The sequence below is a fragment of the Chiloscyllium punctatum genome, chromosome 7 (genome assembly GCF_047496795.1).
Source record: "Chiloscyllium punctatum isolate Juve2018m chromosome 7, sChiPun1.3, whole genome shotgun sequence".
NCBI classification, from domain to species: domain Eukaryota; kingdom Metazoa; phylum Chordata; class Chondrichthyes; order Orectolobiformes; family Hemiscylliidae; genus Chiloscyllium; species Chiloscyllium punctatum.
The window spans coordinates 43687391-43711727 of NC_092745.1; the positions used below are offsets into that span (position 1 = coordinate 43687391).

At 40.3% G+C, this 24337-nt stretch overlaps 1 protein-coding gene across 4 annotated transcripts in view; it reads right to left on the reverse strand.

The window, feature by feature from the left end:
- Positions 1-4656: 4656 nt before the first annotated feature.
- fam20b (FAM20B glycosaminoglycan xylosylkinase) overlaps positions 4657-24337 on the reverse strand; it is a 162279-nt gene continuing 142598 nt past the window's right edge. For all 4 annotated transcript variants that reach the window (XM_072573452.1, XM_072573451.1, XM_072573450.1 and 1 more), the window contains one exon: positions 4657-5706. In XM_072573452.1, coding sequence (XP_072429553.1) covers positions 5472-5706 — 235 coding nt within the window. In that variant the 3' untranslated portion in view covers positions 4657-5471. The remainder of the gene's footprint in view (positions 5707-24337) is intronic.

Below are 24337 nucleotides of genomic sequence, written 5' to 3' on the forward strand. Positions count from 1 at the left end.
AAGCAACATCTGGATGAACTTTAAAATTCCAGGTCACAGGCGACTACAGACCAAAGTGCAAGTAAATGGGGTTAATGTAGTTTGGTGTCTGTTGGTTTAAAGGGCCAATTTCTTTGCTATTTTTGTTTGCTCTTTGTTTCAATGACTCTGATTTAGATCTCATTAAGTCAATTGGGTTATTACTCTATTTTGTTATCTTTAGGCTAAATGAAGTTTTACATAAACCTGCAGAATCACTAATCGAGTCACTACTAAAAAGGTAATTTCTAAAGGAAGAAAATGGAAAAAGCAGAGGTGAACTTTTGTAGAATCTTAAACAGATACTTTCTGATTTTACAGCAAGATTGGAAATTGTAAAATGGCTCCTCTCAAATGTTTGCAAAATAGACTTTTAAAATAATTTACTTGTTAATTAAGTGGGTTTTAATCTGTTTAAGTGCTGTGAGTGCAAAAGGCATTCACGGGTAGGTTTTTAAGGATGTGCTTATTGTAATAATGCCTGGTAACATCTGTGGGAAGAAAGCATTCTTAACACCTCGAGTCTTCTTCAAAACTGTTAGTAGCTGGGAAAAAGTGGTGTAGGTGGAAAATGGAGCCTAAAGAGAGATGCAAAGAGTAAGTAAATATGGAGATAGCTGGCCAGGAAAGAAGTAAATCTGAATAAGTGGTAACAAGAACTAAGAGCGAGAAAATGGGCCAGTGTGCTGAATGCAAGCCATATAATGTGACAATGGGCCTAGGAGCACGTGGGAATGTGTGACTGTGCTTGAAGCAACCCATGTCATAATAGGACTGGGTATGGGGTGGGTAATAAACATGGAAGAATGGAATCAGACTCTAAAGGTATTGACCTCACTGTTGAGTCTTAGTGGCTACAGGGTCTCCAAGTGGAAGATGAGATGTTGTTCTTTGAGCTTGTACAGATGCTCACTGGAACATTGCAGGCCTGTGGCAGAATTGTTGGCGTGGAAACATGGTGGTGTGTTGAAGTGTCAGGCAACTGGAAGTTTAGGGTCACTTTTGCAAACAGAGCTTATGACATGGATTGATTGGTACACAAATTGCAAAACAGATTTACAACAACAGCACCAGTGGGTTCCATAATTAGGAAAAATTGAACTGACTAGAAACAAGACGTTAGGCAAAAGTGGATACTGGATTAGTGGTGCTGGAAGAGCACAGCAGTTCAGGCAGCATCCAACGAGCAGCTGCTCGTTGGATGCTGCCTGAACTGCTGTGCTCTTCCAGCACCACTAATCCAATATTTGGTTTTCAGCATCTGCAGTCATTGTTTTTACCTTACAAAAGTGGATACTGCAGATGCTGGAGATTAGAGTCAAGATTAGTGCTGGAAAAACACAGCAGGTCAGGCAGCATCCAAGGGGCAGGAAAATTAATGTTTAGGGCAAAAGCCCTTCATCAGGAATGCTCATTCCTGGAAAAGGGCTTTTGCCTGAAATGTCAATTTTCCCGTGCCTCGGATGCTGCCTGAACTGCTGTACTTTTCCAGCACTACTCTAATCTCGCCCAAGAACAAGTGGTTGTCATTCGGTGATGCGAGGTAAATGTCCTGAGGTGACCTTATGTAATTCATTACAATTATGTAGAGCTATATCACAGGCTCAGAGGAGACCTGTTCACTCGAGGGAATCCAAAACAAGGATCACTAGAAAAAAAAAGTCACTAATAAATCCGATAAGGAATGCAAGAGAGACCCATTTAAGCAGAGTGAGGAGAATGTGAAAATCACAAAACCAAAGAGTGGTTGAAATCATTTGCCTCGAAGCGTCTCAGAAGTTAAGTGTACATAAGGGATAAAAGAATATGATTAGCTCTCTCCCACCTTATTTCATCTTACCCTATATGGAGCAAAAACATTGACAAAACCTAGGGTAAAATGGCCTGTACCTGCTTTAAAGGTCTAATGTTTTGGTTGCATTTTGTGAGCTCCTGATTTATTCAAAATGTATCTTGTAAGGAATTTATGGCAAATTTCAGGTGCCATTATCTATGTTATTCAAGACAGGAAGAGGTAATGTAATGCTTTTTGTTGTGGTTAATCCATTTATCTGTAAACAGTGTATCTGCAAAATTCATGGACATATTTCAACAAAGCCTTGTACACAAAAAGAAATGCCCAAATAAGAACAAATTTAAGTTTTGACTAGGATAAGAGTTCTGGAATTGATTGACATCAAATCCATTGGCGTTGATAGATAAGAGAAATTTCAGAATGTTGAGAGTTGTTTTAAGTTTAAATATTGTAAAATAATTGTGAATTGTCTCAGCTGTTACAGTAGAATTTGTGATATTATCAAAATATGAGCAGTGCTTTCAGAGCAAGTTGAGGGATACAGATCAGTCTAAACCCTTCACAGGAGATGAATTTTTCTAGCTTTGTAATGACACAGCATCAAGAAGGCGAGAATCTTCAAGAAAGAGCTACACAACTGTAATAGTGTTACATTAACACAGTGTGCTGGAAGTCTGATTTCTACTGACATGCTTTGCATGCGAGTGAAGGGTGAAGAAATGAGCATTGCAATTGGTCACTTCAGTTATGATGTTCCTTGATCCCAAAATCCTGCTTAAAATCAGTTGAATGTTTTTGGTATCTTTTGGCAATTGGAATGGAAGAACTATTGTTAGGATGGCAGTTGTTACCAAAAAAAGTAACTTCCAACATGAACTGTCAAATTCCATTCGAATGCTTGGGATTAAAGGCAGAAAAATCCGATGGTAAATCTGTGCAGTGCGTGGGGTAGACTGGGTTTTATATTGCACAAATTGAAGCCAGTGAAATCGACTCAATTTGAAAATGTTGGATGGTCACGAATTTGACAAGGCATCTCCAACTTAAATGCACGGGAACCTCAGTGGATAGTCTGCTATTTTTGCAGCAGATTTTGTGTGTTTGAGCTTAGATTTCAAAAACAAGATAATCAAGCTTCTGTCTTGCACTTCTCAGGACTAACACACTTTAAAAACAAACTTATGAAAGGAACACTATACCAACCATCGTCCAACCGATCAGTGCCCTCTTCTCAAGCTATATAAATATAAAGAGAACACCAAGTTTGGTTGCTTGCACATCAGTCCTGATGAGTGTGTGAGAGATGGAAAGCTTCCACTTTGTGTCTCTCAATAGCACTGTGTCACAACAGGAAATAAACTCAAATGTTCATTACTGATAATAAAAGTCCATCATTTTCAGTGCTTAAAATCTTGATATTTTTTCACTTGACAGCATGTGTATTTTTCTGAATACAAGATCAACAGAAAATAAAACATACTTTATCCGACATTCAAACAATTATGTGCCCTTTAGAATGAAAAGGAATGGTTCATTGCTAGTGGTTAGAACTCTGCAATAAAGAGTCAGCTTCAGCGGACAACAAAAATTACTCCCATTAGGGAAAGCTGCAAACGAAGAGTTAAGGTCAGATTTGTTATTTGACAATCTCACATTTCCCATATTCCTTCAGTATCTTGCTGCTCCAGTTTATACACCAAATAACTACAAGGCAAGTTCCCATTAACCACGTTGTCAAGGTGAGGAGAAACAGCGTGCAAGAGAGCTACAAGACTAAACTGGTAAACATCTGAAAGAATAACTGCATGCATTCTTTGTGGGAAATGATCATGCTTATGTGACATTAAAAATAACCATTTTACATTCAGGGCACATGCTCTAACATGAAAGTGAATGACAAAAAACATTATTGACTACTGGCCTTTAATAGAGACTTAACATTTTCTATTGCACTGATAAAATGCAAATTTTTTGAAGCTGTGCTTTATTTTTTTTATTATTAAAATAGAAGGTGTTATCCTACACATTGCTTAAATCATTTATTTGCATTGGTGGTGATCAGAACATTATTTTCCAAATAATGGTAGATTACCAGAGAATGTGAACTACAGCACCAGCCATCTTCTCCACTAAAATATGGAGTAATCTTCCATTTATAATAGTTACAGTAAGCAATAGCTCAAGTCTACTCCAAACAAATAATTTATAATTATTTACATACCACTATTATTTTTCAAAAAAGATTTCCATTGCTGAAGTTTGAATCAGTGATTTAAACAGTCCAAGCCTTCCTGCTTTGCAAGAATCATTGTAAACATCCAACCAAATCTGGTGGATCAGAAGTGGAAGGGGGGAGAGAAGTACCAGTGCCCATCAGATTTGGAAGTTCCACTGCTAGGTTTGGGTCTCCCACAAGCTTGTTTAGTGCACACAGTATCAAATAGTAAACCAACAGATCAAACTTGGCACAGTGTAAAGCTAACAATCCCAACACCTATTCAATTGTTCTGTTACCTTTAAGCAAGTTCCATTTTAAAAACAAAACATTCAAAACAGCAAAAAACAGACAAGTTTACAACACTTTCAAACCCAAGCTCTTCAGAACAGTCTCAACTGTGAAACGTTAACCGTTCAGTTGGTCCCATGCTTTATTGTTGTATAGTAACCAGCTATATCTCCCTTCCCCACAACCACACAATGCTCAAAGGTTTGGCTGAGAACTGAAGTTCTAGCTATGGTTTAGAATGAATGCCTGTTTGGCATCAAGATTCACATTGGCTGTGAAATGAACATTGCAACACTTAATATGAATTATGGTTTGAAGTTCACCATGTGCACTGTAATAATTGGATAAGTTTTATTGAGCACTATTATTACAAAAAAAAGTACCTTTACCTTCAGCCCTGCAATTAGACAGTTTTAAATTCTCAATAGTCAAAGTAAGAAAATAAATATTACGTTCTGTAGTTTAACATTTTGAATTTACAGAAATTGAGGACAGTTTTTTTTTCAGATTCTTGCCTTCTTCCATTTAATCTGCATTGCAGTAATGTCATTACTGTGCTGTATAGGCAATTTTTTCTACATTTCCAATTTCTAATGGGAATACAGTAAGTCAGGACCTACATTAGTGGGTTTTGTAATTTGTCCATATAATATCATTTATGTAACTGAGGCAGGCACGTAAACTAAATCTAGCTGCAGGATATCCTAGATTTTATTATTTGGCAATGTTAAGATCAAAAAAATGTACTTAACCTTCCGCTTGCTGAGGGTAACAGCTGCCAGAGTAAGCAGAGATTTACCACCTTTCTTTGGGATGCTTAAAACAAGTTGACCTTCTTTGACAAAATGTGAAAGATGAGAAACATACCTACTGTTACAATAAAGATCAAGTGAAAGCGTTTAATCAGAAAGCAATTTTATTGCCTCCATTTATGCTCACCTGCATCAAATGCAGAATTCAATTGGACCAACCAATATTTCATCACTCTCCGAGGAACAAGCCTACTTTTCCAAATAATTTATATCCCTGAAGGGAATAGAAACATTTTCTTAAAATTCCTTCAGTTTGTATTCCATACTGTGCATTGTTTACAACTGTCTATATTTGACATATGCAGAACAGCAGTATTATTTGATTTCCAATTCAAATGTCTTATTTCAAGTGAGATAGTTTCATTCTGTCTTCCACCAGCACACTGTCTGTCCCAAATTGCTCAATGCACTGCTTGATAGTTGCTATGATAGCCATCAGCCTTCGGTCCATGGCGTCCAAATGTGCATCTGTCAAAACTGGGTTTATGGGATCATGTGACATGGCAGTCCGCATAGCAGTACTCAGAACTCCATTCTTTAGGTAGTTTAACCTATTCCAGGTGGACACTCTAATACTGTAAAAAGAAAGAGTTTATATAGAAACCAGATCAAAACAAGACAAAGTGAAAACTCAAATAATTTATAGCAAGCAATAAGCATGAGGCTACAGAATAGGACATAAACTAGAGCACAAAATGCAAATAACAAAAGTATCACTGGAAATTCACAAATTGGAATTTTTTGTTCTATAAAAATATTGCACACAACAAATGTGTTCTGCATGGTAAACAAGCAGTAAACTTCAATGCATGATCAAAAAATACCTGATTTTAAAAATTCGTTCGTAATGTGTGGGCGCACCTGGCTCGGCCAGTATTTATTACACACCCCATACTGCCCTCAAGATAGTGTTGGACTGCCTTCCGGAACTGCAGTCTTTAGGGTGCAGGAATGCCCACCGTGCTGTTAGGAAAGGAATTCTGAGTTTTACCCAGTGACAAGAATGGTAATGGGAAACTTGCAGGTGATGGTATTCCTATTCTTCTGCTACTATTGGTGGTAGATGTCAGGGGTTTGGATGGTGCCAAAGGAGCCTTGGTGAGTTACTGCAGCGCATCTTGAAGATGGTACACCTCACTGCTGTTGTGTGTCCATAATGAAGGGAGCAGATGTTGAAGGGAGCAGAAGTTGAAGATAGCAGGTGAGGTGCAAATCAAACAGTTCGCTTTGTTTTGGATGGTGTGGAGCTTTGAGTGTTGCTGAAGCTACACCTATTCAGGCAAGCAGAAGGTATTCCATTATACATGCTGTCTAGCTGGTGGAGGTGCACTAGGAAGCGGGTGGAAGGTCCTAGCCACAATACTTTTAGTATTTGAGGATTCATGCATGGTGGTGGAAAGTAATCGTAGATAAAGCAACTGATGATGATTACGCCTTGGACACTACCCTGAGGAAATCCTGCAGAGATGTCCTTGGGCTGAGATAACTGACCCACAAAAAATATAGCCATCTTAATTGTGTATGAGGTATGACCCCAATGAGCAGAAAGGTTGCTCCTGTTGTCTAGGGCAGTCATTCTCACCTCAGCACTTTCATCCATGTTTGGACCAAAATAGTAGTGAGGTCAGGAGCCAAATGGTCCTGGTGGAATCCAAACTGAATATCATTGGCCAAGCTATTTTTTTGCATGTGTTTACTACAATGATTCCAGAGATGACTCTTTACATTAAGAGGAAAGGTTAGAGAAGCTGGAATCCTTTGGTAAAGGTTTTCAAAATCATGATGGGCCTAGAGACTGTAGATAGGGAGAAACTTCTCATTCATAAATGCGTAGAGAATCAGAGGGCACAATTTTAATCTTTTGCAAAAGAAAAAATGCAAGGCGAGAAAAAAACTCATTACACAGTGAGTAGGTAATGAATGGAGTTCACTGCCTGGACATGTGATGGAGGCAGGTTCACAGTTCAGCCATTCAAGACTGGTGGAGTAGGAGATAGTGAAGGGGACTGTCAGATAGTAGAACAGAATATGGATAGATTGAAGAGTTGGGCAGAGAAATGGCAGATGGAGTTCAATCCAGGCAGATGGAGTTCAATCCTGGCAAATTCGAGGTGATGCATTTTGGAAGATGCAATTTCAGAGTGAACTATACAGTAAATGGAAAAGGCCTATGGTAAAATGATGTACAGAGAGTTCTGGGTGTTCAGGTCCATGTTCCCTGAAGATGGCAATGCAGGTCAGTAGAATGGTCAAGGCAGCATGTGGCATGCTTTCCTTCATCGGATGGGGTATTGAGTAGAAGGGTTGGCAGGTCATGTTACAGTTGTATAAGACTTCAGTTTGGCCACATTTGGAACATTGCGTACAGTTCTGGTCACCACATTACCAAAAGGATGTGGATGCTTTGGAGATGATGCAGCGGAGGTTCACCAGGATATAGCCTGATATGGAGGGTACTAGCTATGAGGAGATGTTGAGTAGATTAAGATTATTTTCATTGGAAAGGAGGAGACGGAGGGGGGTACCTGATTGAGGCCTACAAAATCATGAGAGGTGTAGGCAGGGTGGATAACAAGAAATTTTTTCCCAGTGGAGGACTCAATTACGAGGGGTCAGGAGTTCAAAGTGAGAGGGGAAAAGTTTAGGAGAGGTATACATAGAACACACAATACAGCACAGAACAGAACAGGCCCTTCAGCCCACGATGTTGTGCCGACCACTGAACCTCATGTGAAGTAAACCTAATGTACGAACTCTCAAATTTCTGTGACCATATGCATGTCCAGCAGTCTCTTAAATATCCCCAATAGCCTCGCTTCCACAACTGCTGCTGGCAACGATGCTCTCTCAACTCTCTGTGGAAAGAACCTGCCTCTGACATCCCCTCTATACTTTCCGCCAACCAGCTTAAAACTATGACCCTTCATGTTAACAATTTCTGCCATTGGAAAAAGTTTCTGGCCATCAACTCTATCTATGCCTCTCATTATCTTGTACACCTCAATTAGGGTTCCCCTCTCTTCCTTTTTTCCAATGAGAAAAGTCCAAGCTCAGTCAACCGCATTTTGTAAGATAAGCCCTCCATTCCAGGCAGCATCCTGGTAACCCTACTTTGAACCCTCTCCAAAGCATCCACATCTTTCCTATAATAGGGTGACCAGAACTGGACACAGTATTCCAAGTGCGGTCTAACCAAAGTTTTATAGAGCTGCAACAAGATCTCACGGCTCTTAAACTCAATCCCCCTATTAATGAAAGCCAAAACACCATTTGCTTTCTTAACAACCCTGTCCACCTGGGTGGCAATTTTAAGGGACCTATGTACCTGCACACCAAGATACCGCTGTTCCTCCACACTGCCAAAAATCCTGTCTTTAATCCTGTACTCAACTTTCAAGTTCGACCTTCCAAAATGCATCACCTCGCATTTATCCAGGTTGAACTCCATCTGCCACCTCTCAGCCCATCTCTGCATCCTGTCAATGTCACGCTGCAGCCTACAACAGTCCTCTATACTGTCAACGACATCTCCAATCTTTGTGTCGTCTGCAAACTTGCTGACCCATCCTTCAATCTCCTCATCCAAGTCATTAATAAAAATTACAAAGAGTAGAGGCCCAAGAACAGAGCCCTGTGGAACATCACTCACCACTGACCTCCAGGCAGAATATTTTCCTTCCACTACCACTCGCTGTCTTCTGCCGACCAGCCAATTCTGTATCCAGACAGCTAAATTTCCCTGTATCCCATTCCTCCTGACCTTCTGAACGACCCTACCACGGGGAACCTTATCAAGTCCATATACACAAAACCGCTCGACCTTCATCAACTTATCTAGTAACATTCTCAAAGAACTCAATAAGATTTGTGAGGCATGACCTGCCCCTCACAAAGCCGTGCTGACTGCCTTTAATCAAGCCATGCTCTTCCAGATTGTCATATATCCTATCCCTCAGAATCCTTTCTAACACCTTGCAGACGACAGACGTGAGACTGACTGGTCTGTAATTGCCGGGGATTTCCCTATTTCCTTTCTTGAAGAGAGGAATTACATTTGCCTCCCTCCAGTACAACTCAGGTGGAGAGCGAGGATGCAAAGATCTTTGCAAGCGGCGAAGCAATCGCATTTCTCGCTTCCCAAAGCAGCTGAGGACAAATCTGGTCTGGCCTGGCGACTTGTCAATCTTAATGTTTGTCAAAATTTTCAACACATCCGCTTCCTCAATCTCTATCCATTCCAGCATGCATACCTGCTCCTCAATGATTTCATTCACTACAAGGTCCTTTTCTTTAGTAAAGACAGAAGCAAAAAACTCATTTAGGGTTTCCCCTACCACCTCAGACTCTATACACAAGTTCCCTATGCTATCCCTGATCGGCCCTACTCTTTCTTTGATCATTCTCTTATTCCTCACATACGTGTAAAGTGCCTTTGGATTCTTCCTAATCCTTCTTGCCAAGCCTTTTTCGTGCCCCCTCCTGGCTCTCCTCAGACCATTTTTGAGCTCCTTCCTCGCCTGCCTATAATTCTGTGGAGCTGAGCAAGACCCTTGCTTTTCCACCTTACGTAAGCTGCCTTCTTTCTTTTGACGAGAAGCTCCTCTGCTCTCATCATCCAAGGTTCCTTTATCTTACCCCTTCTTGCCTGTCTCAGAGGAACACATTTGTGCATCACTCGCAACAACTGTTCCTTAAACAGTCTCCACATGTCTATAGTGCCCTTTCCATGGAACAATTGCTCCCAGTCCATGCTTCCCAATGACGTCTGATAGTATCATAGTTTCCTTTTCCCCAATTAAATATCCTGCCATTGTGCCTGCTTTTCTCCTTCTCCATAGCTATGTAGAATGTGAGGCAGTTGTGGTCACTATTCCCAAAATGCTCTCCCATTGCAAGATCTGACACCTGGAAAGTGGAAAGTTCTTCACACAGAGGGTAGTGGGTGTATGGAATGTGGTGCCAGAGAAGGTGGTAGGGGCAGGAATGATAGCGTCATTTAAGATGTATCGAGACAGATAGATGAGTGGGCAGGGAACAAAGGGATACAGATCCTTAGAAAATGGGTGGCAGATTTAGATAGAGGATATGGATTGGCGCAGGCTTGGAGGGCCTGTTCTTGTGCTGAAATTTCTTTGTTCTTTCATTGTATGATCATAGCTAAGGCTTTAACTCTACTTTCCTGCTCATTTGCCATACCTTGATTATGAGAGAGATCAAAAATCTGCTTATCTCAGCCTCAACTATATTCAGTGATGGAACATCTACAACCTTCTGGGTACAGAATTCCAAAGATTCACAACCATGTGAGTGAAGAACTTTTCATCTTGGGTCTTAAACGATCGGCTCCTTATTCCGAAACTGTGCCCCTTGTTCTTGATCACCCAGTCACAGGAAACCACTGTGCAATTATGTACTAATCAAACCTGTTCAATCTTGAATGTTTCAAAGAGATCATATCTCATTCTTCTAAACTCCAGGAATATCGGGTCAATTTAGGCAATTTCTTTATTATAGGACAGCCCTCTCATCATAGGGAAAATCCAGTGAATCTTTATTTACTAAGCTTATCCTCCTGTAAATATGGAGACTAAATGGCACACAACATTCTAGATGTGGTCTTATCAAAACCACGTACGATTGATGGAATATTTCAGATTTTGCAATCCAGTTCACTTGCAATGAAGGCTAAGATATAATTTGCTGTATCTGCATACTAACTAACATGTGTTCCTTGTGTGAGTGCACTCAAGTCTCTCTGAATATCAACATTTATAGGTTTCACACTGTCATAGTCCTCAACAAAAGTAATAATAAAGAGAAATTTGAACATTCCAGCAGAAAGAATGACATTTCATGCTTTAAGATATTTATTATATTAAAAGACTAAAAATACTGACTGAACAATATATAAAAAAGTATACTTCAAACCATAGACAAAATACCCCCATTTCTTACTTTTAGCACAAAAAACACACACACAAAAGGTGTACCTTACAAAGTTGACATTCAATTCTGCCAGAATCAGTCCACAATAATTTTTAGTTCCTCAGGGTTTATTTCTCTTATTTTCTTTTCACAGTTGGTTATCTCTAATTTCAGACCTACTCTTAAAGATGAAAAGTATAACTGGAGATCCTCCCTCTAATGCAAATTAAATCATTTTTAATGATGATCGTTTTTATTCCTCATGAATTTGATGTTTTGAAGTGAAATATTCCACATGTATTCCATCATGATGCTGTTTAGAAATTTTAATTCTCTAACTACTTTCTCTCCCTGACAGACTATTCTATCTATAACATCATGTTATTTTCAGAAAATCTGGAACCGCATCTCAAAGCCATTCAGCAACATGAATTACATTGGCATTGTAATTCATTGTAACCAGGTTAAATGCTGATTACCTATCCTTGAGACCTCAACTACTTTTACTAATTCGTGAGTAGTGCTAGTGGTGAGCTGTCTTTTAGAACTGCTGCGGTCCATTTGATATCAGTAGACCAATAATGTCATTAGGGGAGGAAGTTCCAGGATTTTGATTCAGCTGTCTGTCCTGTCCTGGAATCAAATGCACAATTCAAAGTACCCCTTCACAACCTGACAACTTAAACATATTTCTGGTGCTTGGAAGACTCAGTCTGTCTCCTGGTATTCACAACAGCAAACGCATGAATATGTTACACATTCTCACTACTGGTAAGTCCTCGCTTCAAGTTGTCTCGCTTAGCACCATCCCATTTTAATGTCATTTTAATTTTTTTTTAACGGCCTTGCTTCCTCCTCCTAACCCTTCCAACAGTCACTATCGGCAAAAACATTTGACTTCTTTTCAGATCATAGTGTCAACTATGTCTCAGTGGGTGTACAGTCAATATAGCATGGAAATAAATCCTTTGGTCCAACTCGTCCATGCTGACAGGTTTCCTAAACTGAACTAGTCTCATTTACCTCATTTGGCCGATACCACACTAAACCTTTCCTATTCATGTACTCGGCCAAATGTATTTTAAATATTGTTATGAAACATAAGCTCCAAACAATCCAGGGTACTGATTACCTTCTGGATACTTCTTCCCATATATTCACCATACCCTTTTGCTTTTCCCCCCCATGACGTTGAACAATCTGTGCTCAGCAAATGATTTAGCTTTATGCCCCCAGCTCAATGAATTTTGAGCATGACACAATGCTGAACTTCTTCCATTGTCTTCACCACTTAGATTTTTTTAGATTTAGATTTCCTACAGTGTGGAAACAGGCCCTTCAGCCCAACAAGTCCACACTGAAGAGCAACCCACCCAGACCCATTTCCCTCTGACTAATGCACCTAACACTATGGACAATTTAGCATGGCCAATTCACTTGACCTGCACATCTTTGGACTATGGGATGAAACCCACGCAGACAAGGGAGAATGTGCAAACTCCACACAGGCAGTCGCCCGAGGTTGGAATCGAACCTGGGACCCTGGTGCTGTGAGGAAGCAGTGCTAACTACTGAGTCACCGCACCGCCCCCAGAGGGAGGTCCCTCTCCCTGCTGCACCAGCCTTTTCACGTCCCCACTCCACCTCACTCTTTTTTTTCCAACACTTGATCTATTCATTGAGAACTCCTGACATGACATTGGTTACCTTAATTTATCTGCTCTTCTCACCACTCTAAACAGTTTCCCTCTGAAATTGTTGCACTCCATTTCCTCAAGTCCAACCCTGATCTTGTTATCCAAACTTGGTGATAAGAGTAGTAGTTATTGTCTATACCTGACAGAAGATGAATGCCAATTCTCAGTCACTTCCTCCTATCTCCCCATGGATCAAAATCTCACCAATGAAAACCAAGCTGTTGTTTCCAGGACTGTCATGGACGTGGTTTCCTCCAGAGATCTCCCACCCACAACTTCACACCTCAGTTTCCCCATCCCACACAGCCTTCTTCTACTGTATCCCCAAAATCCATGAACAGCTCATCAATTCCTGCCCCACTGAAGCTTTTTTCTACCTTGACTCTATTCTTTCTCCCTATAGACACTATGTTGGTTCCACAATTTCCAGTTTTCTGGTACTAGCCACTTGTTCTTTGTCATTCTCTGCTTCTCCCTTGAAAAAGTACCTGCAAAGTCTCCATCCACTACCATCCTCTTTCACTTGGCTGAGCTCATCGTCACTTTGAACAACAACTCCCTTAAGTCATCCGATTTTCTCAAAGTTAGAGGTGTACCATGGGTACCACATGGGTCTCTCTGTGGGGTCTGTGGAACATTCCTTGTCTCAATCTACTGAGGTTCACCCACAAATCTTTCTTCTATACAACTATGTCATCTTTGGTGTTGCCCTTGTCTGGAATTGGAAATTTTAATCAGTGTTGGTTACAGTGGGCGGCACGGTGGCACAGTGGTTAGCACTGCTGCCTCACAGCGCCGGGGACCCGGGTTCAATTCCCGCCTCAGGCGACTGACTGTGTGGAGTTTGCACGTTCTCCCCGTGTCTGCGTGGGTTTCCTCCGGGTGCTCCGGTTTCCTCCCACAGTCCAAAGATGTGCAGGTCAGGTGAATTGGCCATGCTAAATTGCCCGTAGTGTTAGGTAAGGGGTAGATGTAGATGTAGGGGTATGGGTGGGTTACGCTTCGGCGGGGCGGTGTGGACTTGTTGGGCCGAAGGGCCTGTTTCCACACTGTAGGTAATCTAATCTAATCTAATTCCAGCTTCTCTTCCTCTCATCTTAAGATAGTCCATCTCTGATTCCTCCCTTTCTTGACTTCATTATTTCCATTTGTGAGCACAAGCTATCCACCAGTATCTATTACAAGCCCAATGACTCCCACAGTTACCTCAACTACATTTACTTCCTTCAAGGATTCCATTCTCCCGGTTTCTCTGTCTCCACTGCATCTGTTCTGATGATGCCATGATCCACGGGTCTGCCTCCAATATGACCTTTGTTTTCCTCAAACAAGGCCCTGTCATTTCACCCCCATCCAATGTGGCTGACAATGTCTTCAGCATGTCCAACCCATCTTCCAGACTTCTGGCCTCACCCCTTCCCTTCCCTTCCCTTCCAGAACAATGACAGTGTCCCACTTGTCCTTGTTTTCCACCTCACTAGTCGCCACATTCAAATGATCATCCTTTGCTATTTTTGCCACATTCAGCATTATGCCACCACCAAACACATTTTCTCTTCCATGATAGGTCCACTCCTCCATCAGTCCCCATGGCAGTTTCCCATGTCATCGTAAAAAGTGTAATACTTGCCTGTTCACTTCCTCATATATTCAAGGCCCCATACACACTTTCCAGGTGGAGTAGTGTTTTACTTGTACATCTTTCAATCTAGGCCATTGCATTTGCTGCTACTTTGACAAGATCAAGTGCAGGCTAATGACTACTTTGGGGAGTACTTCTGTTCTATGCGCAGGAATAACCTTGACCTCCCAACTGCTTTTCATTTCAATAAACCACCTTGGTCTCATGCTGACATTTCTGACCTGGGCTTGCTGCAATATTGAATTCGGTAACTTCAGTAACCGTTGTGTTCTTCATTTTTCTCCCCCTACCCATCAGCACTGACTAAACTCTGCCACAAGAGTGTGATCAATCTAAATAACGAATGCTTTTAAAAACATCTTTTCAAATACTGGACAGGGGTTATTGGGTACTGACCTGTATTCATTATACATTATTTAGTGATGTATTTCAGTTTGCAGGTTATTTCAACTGGGAATGCACAGTGCTATACATGTATAGTAGAGTATTCTAACAATTTTATTCCAGGTTAAAAGTAGGAACCCAACTGTGACTTTAACATTGATTCCTACGAGAACATATGATTCATTTAAAGTCGTGTCATTTCAAGTTATGATTTTTAGGAATGCAGGCACAACTTCTAAGAACTCATTGTAAAATCAATTTGGCTATCCTTAAATTGGTAATTGTCAGGCAGATTTAAGAACAGATCACATGATCCCCCTCATATAATCCTGAACTGAGACAGTCCCAAAACATAATAAATCTCACAGATGTAACAAAGGTTTATACAAATTTCTATTTTTATATGTTCTTACTACCAAAGTGATGAATTTCAGACATCCCTATATTACTTTCCATCTACAACTTTGCTGTACAGTTGATTGGCCTTTTGCTGTCTCTTTGCAACCTGAGTTTTCCTCACAACTTGCATTTTCACCGAGCTTTGTACAATCAAAAAACTTAGGATACGTGACTTTGTGTCTCCTTATTAGTCAACATTAAATATGTTGACTAGTCATAGCCTGGCAACTTGAAAATGCCCCAATTATCTCTACCCCATCCTGATCTATTAACCAATCCTAAATATCTACTCATTTATCATACCAACTTTGAGCCCTTAGCTTGTGTATTAACCTCTTACATACAGAAGAATTTAGGAGCGGGCCATTCAGCCGCTCAAGGCTGCTTAGTTATTTCAGATCATGGTTGACCATGTACTGTACTATCCCCATAATATGATGCCATTAGTAACTAGCAGTTAATGAATTTCTGTCCTGAAACTTGCTTAATAACTGAGCTTCCCAAGCCTATGGGTAGAGCATTCCAAAGATTCACCACCCTCTGATCAAAATGTTTTTCCTCATCTCAATCCTAAATGGTTCATCTTTTATTCTGAGACAGTGTCTCCTGATTGTAGACCCCACAGCCAGGGAAACTCCATCAACTCAGTCTATCCCTTTAAGAATTTATAAGTTTCCTCCCATTCTGCTAAACTGCAGAGAATACAGGCCCAGTTTCCTCAATCTCATAGCAAAGTCCCACCATCCCAGGAATCAGGCTGGTGAACCTCCATGCATTCATCTATGATAAGTGTATCTTACCCTAGGCAAGGGGACTAGAACTTCATGCACTATTCCAGGTGTGGTCTCATCAGTGCTCTATACAGTGGAAACATTTTATTTCTGTATTCAAATCCTCCTGCAATAAAGGCGAATATACTGTTTTGTCTTCTGAATTGCTTCCTGAAAGCACCTTTCAGTAACTTATGAACAATAACATCTAAGTCCTTTTGAGTATCCACACATCAGTTTTTTCACAAGTGGATAACCAAACACTTTTCCATATTTCCATCAGCTGTACTTTTGTACACTCACTTAGTCTGTCTAAATTCCTACAGAATTTCTTTGCATCTTCCTGAACTCACAGTCCCAAATTCTACCACAGTATATAAATAACGATAAGCCCATAAGACATAGGAACAGAAATTAAGCCATTGGGTCTGCTTCGCAATTCGATCATGGCTGGTAGGTTTATCAACCCCATTTTTACACTTTTCCCCCTGTAATCTTTGATCCCAGTAGCAATCAAGAACATATCCATCTCTGAGGTGGAGACTTTGGAGAGGATGCAAAGGGCGGCACGGTGGCTCAGTGGTTAGCTGAGGGACCCAGGTTCAATTTCAACCTCAGGCGACTGTCTGTGTGGAATTTGCAAATTCTCTCAGTGTCTGCATGGGTTTCCTCCGGGCGCTCCAGTTTCCTCCCACACTCCAAAAATGTGCAGGTTAGGTCAATTGGCCATGCTAAATTACTCGTAGGGATGTGTAGGTTAGGTACATTAGTCAGGGGCAAATGTAGGATAGGGGATTGGTCAGGGTAGGTTACTCTTGGGAGGATCAATGTGGACTTGTTGGCCCGAAGAGCCTGTTTCCACACTTGTAGGGATTCAAATGCAAATTCAAAAGAAGTTTACTTGCATTTTGCTTGGATTGGAGTGTATTAGCTAGAAGCAGAGGTTGGACAAATTTGAATTGTTTTTGCTCAAGTGTCAGAAGCTGAGGGGTGACTTTTAGAAGTATATAAAATTATGAGGCGCCTGGATAGGATGAATAGTTGGAGTTTTTTTTCCCAGGATAGAAATGCCAAATACTTGGAGGTAAAGGTTTAAAGTGATAGGACACGTGCAAGGCAAGACATTTTACACTGAGGACGTCAGGTGCCCAGAACGCAATGCCAGGGAAGGTGGTAGAAGCAGAAACAATAGCAACATTTAAGAGGCATTTAAACAGCCACACGAACAGGCTGGGAATAAAAGGTTACAGACCATGTAGAGACAGATAGGATTAGTTTAGAATGGCATTATGGTTGGCACAGACACGCTAAAGGGCCTGTTCCTGTGCTGTATTGTTCGATGTTCTTTGCTCCATGTATGTAACATCTGAAAACTTGGAATTATTACAATTATCCTCCAGGTCCAAATCATTAACGTATAGTTAAAATCTAGGACTTTGCAGTATTCCACGAGTTAGAGTCCTCTGGCAGCTCATTCCATACATGCACCACCCTCTACATGAAAAAGTTGCCCCTTAGGTCACTTTTATTCTTCCCCTGAACCTATGCCAAGTTACCGCCTACCAACTTAAGAATGACCCATTTATTCCTACTCTTTGCTTTCTGCCTGTTAACAAATTCTCAATTCATGCTAATAAACCAAAAGAGAAAATGCTGGAAAATCTCAGCAGGTCTGGCAGCATCTATAAGGAGAGAAAAGAGCTGACTTTTCAAGTCTAACTGACCCTTTATCAAAACTGCATGCTAGTATGTTATTCTCAATCCACACACTTTATTAAACATCTTTTCAAAATCCACATCCATTGGAGCCCCCTTATTGTAAATCTTTTATGATACTTTATCAAGTACCTTTTGGAAATCCAAGCATTATACATTTACCAGTTCCTCTTTATCTGCCCCACTAGTTATATCCTCAAAAAACTTCAATAAATTTGTCAAACAGGATTTTTTTTTCGTCAAACCATCTTGTCTGGATCATACTGAACTTTTCGAACTGAGTTTTAAAAGTTTCTTTTGTAACAGATTCTAGCACTTTCCGAATGACTGATGTTAAGCTGACTGACCCTTAAAGAACAAAGCAAGTTACAGCACAGGAACAGGCCCTTCAGCCCTCCAATCCTGTGCTAATCCAGATCCTCTATCTAAACCTATCGCCTATTTTCTAAGTATCTGTATCCTTTTGTTCCCTGCCCATTCATGTAGCTGTTCTAGAAACATCTTAAATGATGCTATCGTGCTTACATCTACCAACTCCACTAGCAACGTGTACCAGGCACCCATCACCCTCCGCATAAAGAACTTTTCATGCATATCTCCGTTAAATCTGTCCTCTCTTGCTTTGAACTCATGACACCATGTAATTGATTTGCCCACTCTGGGGAAAAAGCTTCTAGCTATCCACACTGTCTATACTTCTCATGATTTTATAGGCCTCCATCAGGTCCCCCCTCAACCTCATCTTTCTAATGAAAATAATCCTACTCAACCTCTTTTCATAGCTAGCGCCCTCCATCCAAGGCAACATTCTAGTGAACCTCCTCTGCACCCACTCTAAAGCATCCACATCCTTTTGGTAATTTGGCAACCAGAACTGTACGCAGTATTCCAAATGTAGCCAACTTAAATTCTTATACAACTGTAACATGACCTGCCAATTCTTGTACTCAATACCCCCTCTGATGAAAGAAAGCATGCCATACGCCTTCTTAATCACACCATTGACCTGCATTGACACCTTCAGGGAACAATGGACTTGAACACCCAGATCTCTCTGTACATCAATTTTTTCCAGGACTTTTCCATTTGCTGTATAGTTCGCTTTTGAATTGGATCTTCCAAAATGCATCACCTCACATTTGCCAGGATTGAACTCCATATGCCATTTCTCTCCCCAAATCTCCAAACTATCTATATTCTGCTGTATTCTGTGACAGTCACCTTCACTATCTGCTACTCCACCAATCTTAGAGTCATCTGCAAACCTGCTAATGAGACCACCTATACCTTCCTCCAAATCATTTATGTATATCACAAACAACTGTATTCCCAGCACAGATCCCTGTGGAACAGCACAGGTCATAGAGAGTAGTAGTGGAAGGGATTTTCTCAAAACGGAGAACTGTCTCCTGTTGTCTAGCCAGTTCTTTATCCATCTAGTTAATACATCCTGGACCCCATGTGACTTCACCTCCATCAGCATACCATGCAGAGCCTTATCAAACATCTTACTGAAGTCTGTGTATATGACATCTACAGCCTTCCCTCATCAATAATCTTTGTCACTTCCTCAAAGAATTATATTAAGTTGGTAAGACAGGACTTTCCCTGCACAAAACCATGTTGCCCATCAATGATAAGCCCATTTTCTTCCAAATGGGAATAGATCCTATCCCTCAATATCTTCTCCAGCAGCTTGCCTACCAATGACATCAGGCTCACCGGTCTATAACTACCTGGATTATTCCTGCTACCCTTCTTAAACAAAGGGGACAAAATGAGCACTTCTCTAGTCCTCCAGTGTTGAAGGATGCTGCAAAGATATCTGTTAAGGGCCCAGCTATTTCCTCTCTTGTTTCCCTCAGTAATCTGGGATCGATCCCATCCGGACTTAGGGACTTGTCCACATTAAAGCCTTTTAGAATACCTAACATTTCCTCCCTCCATATGCTTACTTGACCTAGAGTAATCAAACATCTATCCTCAATCTCAACATCTGTCACGTCCCTCTCCACGGGGAATGCAAAGTACTCATTAGGAATCTCACCCATTTTTCTCGGACTCCACGCAAAATTTTCCTCCTTTGTCCTTGAGTGGGCCAACCCTTTCTCTAGTTACCCTCTTGCTCCTTATATATGAATAAAAGGTTTTGGGATTTTTGTTAACCCTGTTTGCTAAAGATATCTCATGACCTCTTTTAGTCCTCTTAATTCCTTGTTTCAGATTGGTCCTACATTCACGATATTCTTCCAAAGCTTTGTCTGTCTTCATTCGCCTCGACTTTATGTATGCTTCCATTTTCCTCTTAGTTAGTCTCTCAATTTCACCTGTCATCCATGGTTCCTAAACTTGCCATTTCTATCCCTAATTTTCACAGGAACATGTCTCTCCTGCACACTAATCAACCACTCTTTAAAAGTCTCTCACATATCAAATGTGAAGGATTTACCTTCAAATAGCTGCTCCCAATCTACATTCCCAGCTCCTGCCAAATTTTGGTAAAGTTGGTCTTCCCCCAATTTAGCACTCTTCCTTTAGGACCACTCTCATCATTGTCCATGACTAATCTAAAGATTACGGAATTGTGATCACTATTCCCAAAGTAATCCCTGACTGAAACTTCAACCACCTGGCTAGGTTCATTCCCCAACATGAGGTTGAGGATGGCCCCTTCCTGAGTTGGACTATTTATAGACTGCTCTAAAAAACCCTCCTGGATGCTCCTTAGAAATTCTGCTCCATCTAGATCTCCAACACTAAGTGAATCTCAGTCAATGTTGGGAAAATTAAAATTGCCTATCACCACCACCTTGTTTCTCCTACATCTTTCCATAATCTGCTTCCATATTTGTACCCATATCTTACTCTCACTGTTGGGAGGCCTGTAGTACAGCCCCAACATTGTTTCCGCACTATTCCTATCTCTGAGCTCTGCCTATACTGCCTCACTGCTCAAGTCCTCCTAGTACCCTCCTTCAGCACAGCTGTGATATTCTTTTTGAACAATAATGCAACTCCTCTACCCCTTTTACCTCTCTCTCTATTCCGCCTTAAGCATCAATATCCTGGGATATTTATGTTGTCACGGGCGGCACGGTAGCACAGTGGTTAGCACTGCTGCCTCACAGCGCCAGAGACCCGGGTTCAATTCCCGACTCGGGCGACTGACTGTGTGGAGGTTGCACATTCTCCCCCTGTCTGCGTGGGTTTCCTCCGGGTGCTCCGGTTTCTTCCCACAGTCCAGAGATGTGCAGGTCAGGTGAATTGGCCATGCTAAAGGTAAAGGGGTAAATGTAGGGGTATGGGTGGGTTGCGCTTCGGCGGGTCGGTGTAGACTGGTTGGGCCGAAGGGCCTGTTTCCACACTGTAAGTAATCTAAAAAAAATCTAAAAAAACACTCATGCCCTTCCCTCAACCAAGTCTCGGTAATACAAATAACATTATACTCCCAGGTTCTAATCCATGCCCTAAGTTCATTTGCCTTACCTACTACACTTCTTGCATTAAAACAAGTGCACCTCAGACCACCAATCCCTTTGCTTTCATCATCTGCTTCCTGCCTACTATTCCCTTTAGTCACACTGACTTCATTATTTAGTTCTTTACAGGCTTTAGTTACTACCTCCTTACTGTCCACTAATCCCTCATTTGGTTCCCATCCCCCTGCCACATACTTCCCTGTTTTCTGTCTCCCAATCTTCTAGAAGAGTGTTATATTTAACAATTTCCAATGTATTGGAACGATTGATGTAAGTCCTGGAGATGTGCCCAATTTTAGTCTCTCAGTAGTACAAAGTTCAAGCGTTGTCATAAAAGATGACATGCTGACAAAGATTTTTATTTTGCACACATCAGGACAGAATCACAAGAATAACAAATGTTTAAGCAAACAATAATCTGTATGAGAAGAGGGTACTACATGGTTGGCGGGCAATTTTAGTCTATTGAATTTCTCCCGTACTACTTCTCTGCTGATATTTAGCATGATTTCCTCAATTGATTAGCCTTCAAGTCATTCTAATTTATGTATGTAACTTGTACCTTCCACTTTGAAAACAGAACCAAGATATTTGTTCACTGTCTCTACCATTTCCTCATCACCCTTGACAATTTCTGCTCTCTCTGTTAAAACCTTTATTTTGGATGCTGTATTTCTTTTTACATATTTGCAAAAACTCTTACAATTCTGTTTTTGCATGCATACTCTATCTGCCATACTGTATCATACAGCTTTCATCTGTTAATCAACATCTTGGTGGCCCTTTCCTGGTTTCTAAAACACTCTAAGATAATCAGACTTAGAAATATCATGGCAACATTGTAATTCTTTCCTTTTAATTTAATACCATCCTTCATGTTATGCCTCACATGGATAGTGTGCTGAAAAACAATCCCACTAATCCAAGAATCGACACAAAATTAAAGATTTTTAGAAGTGAATTTCCTAATTTACTTGAATTTTAGGCCCAGGTTGCCAGAAAGCATGGATCAGGATTCTATACTTAACAAGAAGTACTATTTATTACAAATAAATGATTATGAACCATCAACATATAACTCTACTCATTAAAACTCGAATCAACTTATAAAACTACCTCTCTAAACATACATCAAGATAGATACCAAAAAAATGTTTTGGGAGAAAACTAAATCTCAGAAGACAATTTAAGATTTGCTGAAATGAACCTTTTGCTGATCAGAAAGCTGTTTCCCAACATTCCTTCTCTAGATATTTTCACTTGTTTGCAGGTGACAAAGGGTGACTGGCTTACACTTATGTATCTGACCTATTTTTATAGCAACTGTTGAGGAGAAAGAAACTGGCTCTGTTTTGGTTTGAGTTTCTTTTAAAGCAAGCAGAAACACAGCTCCTTCCCTTTGAAAGGTCCAAATGCTTCTCCCTCAAACATTCAAGTCCATAAGATGTTCAGCTATCTGGGAACAATCACATAATTGGTGACAGGCAGAAGCCTTTCACATTGCTAACAGGCCACTCGTCCACAGACCAGTCAGCTACTTGTTGGTGGCCAAATTTCCATTCATACACATCCCTTGGCTCTGGCTCATCCGCAACAGGATTTTTCCCCTATTGCCCGTGCAAACTGCTGTGTAAACAACACTTATGAGTGTCAGGTAACTTGCTTTTGGAAAGTGCAGTAATCATTCACAATCCTTGGGCTTTAAAACGGTCCTTTTCAGACTTCACATCACAGTCAAAAATACAGAAAAATAAAAAGATATTCTTTACATTTACTGGCTTAGTAAATGTACAGATGTATCTTTTCCACTGAATTTCTGCTGAATAGGAGAGTTACTTTATAAATGTTTGATATCAATCAGACATTTTAGTTCTTATTGATCTAACTAATTTTAGCCAGCTCTCTCTTATACTCTCTCTGTAATTAGCTTTAACCTTAAGATTGTTTACGATTGGAATATGTCATATGCAAACTTAAAACAGAATTCAGTTTGTATTAGGATCACTACTTCCCAGCGGATCTTCTACTAATGACATTACTAATTAATCCTGCCTTATTATATAATAGAATCTAAAACAGTTTTATCTTCATTTGGTTCCAAAACATATTCCTCAAGGAAGCTGACGGAAAACCATTTACAAACTCATCTCCTATACCACCTTTGTCAATTGATTAAAAGTTTGATTGAAGATTATAGTCCCCATTAGCATTACATTGCCTTTTTCACAAGCTCCAATAATTTTTGCTTTGTCTAACAATATATTAACTACAGTTCAGGTTCTGAAACTAGTCAAATTAGTATTTTTTGATACTTGGCTTCCTAGTTTTTTTTTAAAACCCAGGTGTGCTCTATACAATTTTAGAAAATAATTTTTTTTACTATACGAACATGAGCAATATCATCTGGAAACTGTGGATGTGTGAACAGGACCCTCCCATACCATGAGTTGCCTAAACTATGCTTCTAAACAAATACCAGGAACTGAATGCAAAAGGAGCGTAGAATAAGTTCGTACGGACTACACATTGACCTGCATCACTCCCAAAGCTGCAATCTTAGTAAGCATATATTTGTTTGTTAGCTCTTTTCAGCAAATCTGTGCACTTTTTTCCCCAACTGTAACAGAAGATAACTCCAAACCTTTGTTAATGTTACCCCAACAAGTTATCATGGCTCCCATCACGTATGGATTTTTCTATTCTGTTCCACAGCTATGGGTGAGATCAGCAAATTCTGTTTGGGCAAGGTAACTGCTGATTCAAATCTCCTTTACAGCCAGTTGTTCATCAGGTGTCTTGCAACTAATCTTGACATCTTCCTTAAACAGTGTTCTGCCTTAAATGCTATATAAAATCCAGCATCAAAATCTTGGCAACATTGCTCACCACCTTTTCAAGCTCATCCCTAACACTGAGCGCGTGCGTGCATTATTTCATTGCTGTTTTTCTGAATTCTAACTTATATAAACTCTAAACCATTCATATTTAGGACCATAAGTGTTAAGAAGCACAAATTTTCTGAAAATAAAGTTTAATCCTTTTGCTTACTCGAATCCAGCATTTTTTCTTGAATACTATTGTTTGCTTCTACTTTTGGAAAATTAAAAATGATAATAAATAAGATTATACGTAGACAGAGTTTAAGTACCTTGGAATCAAATTGTCACTCCTTATCTCACTTACAGCTGACAAGG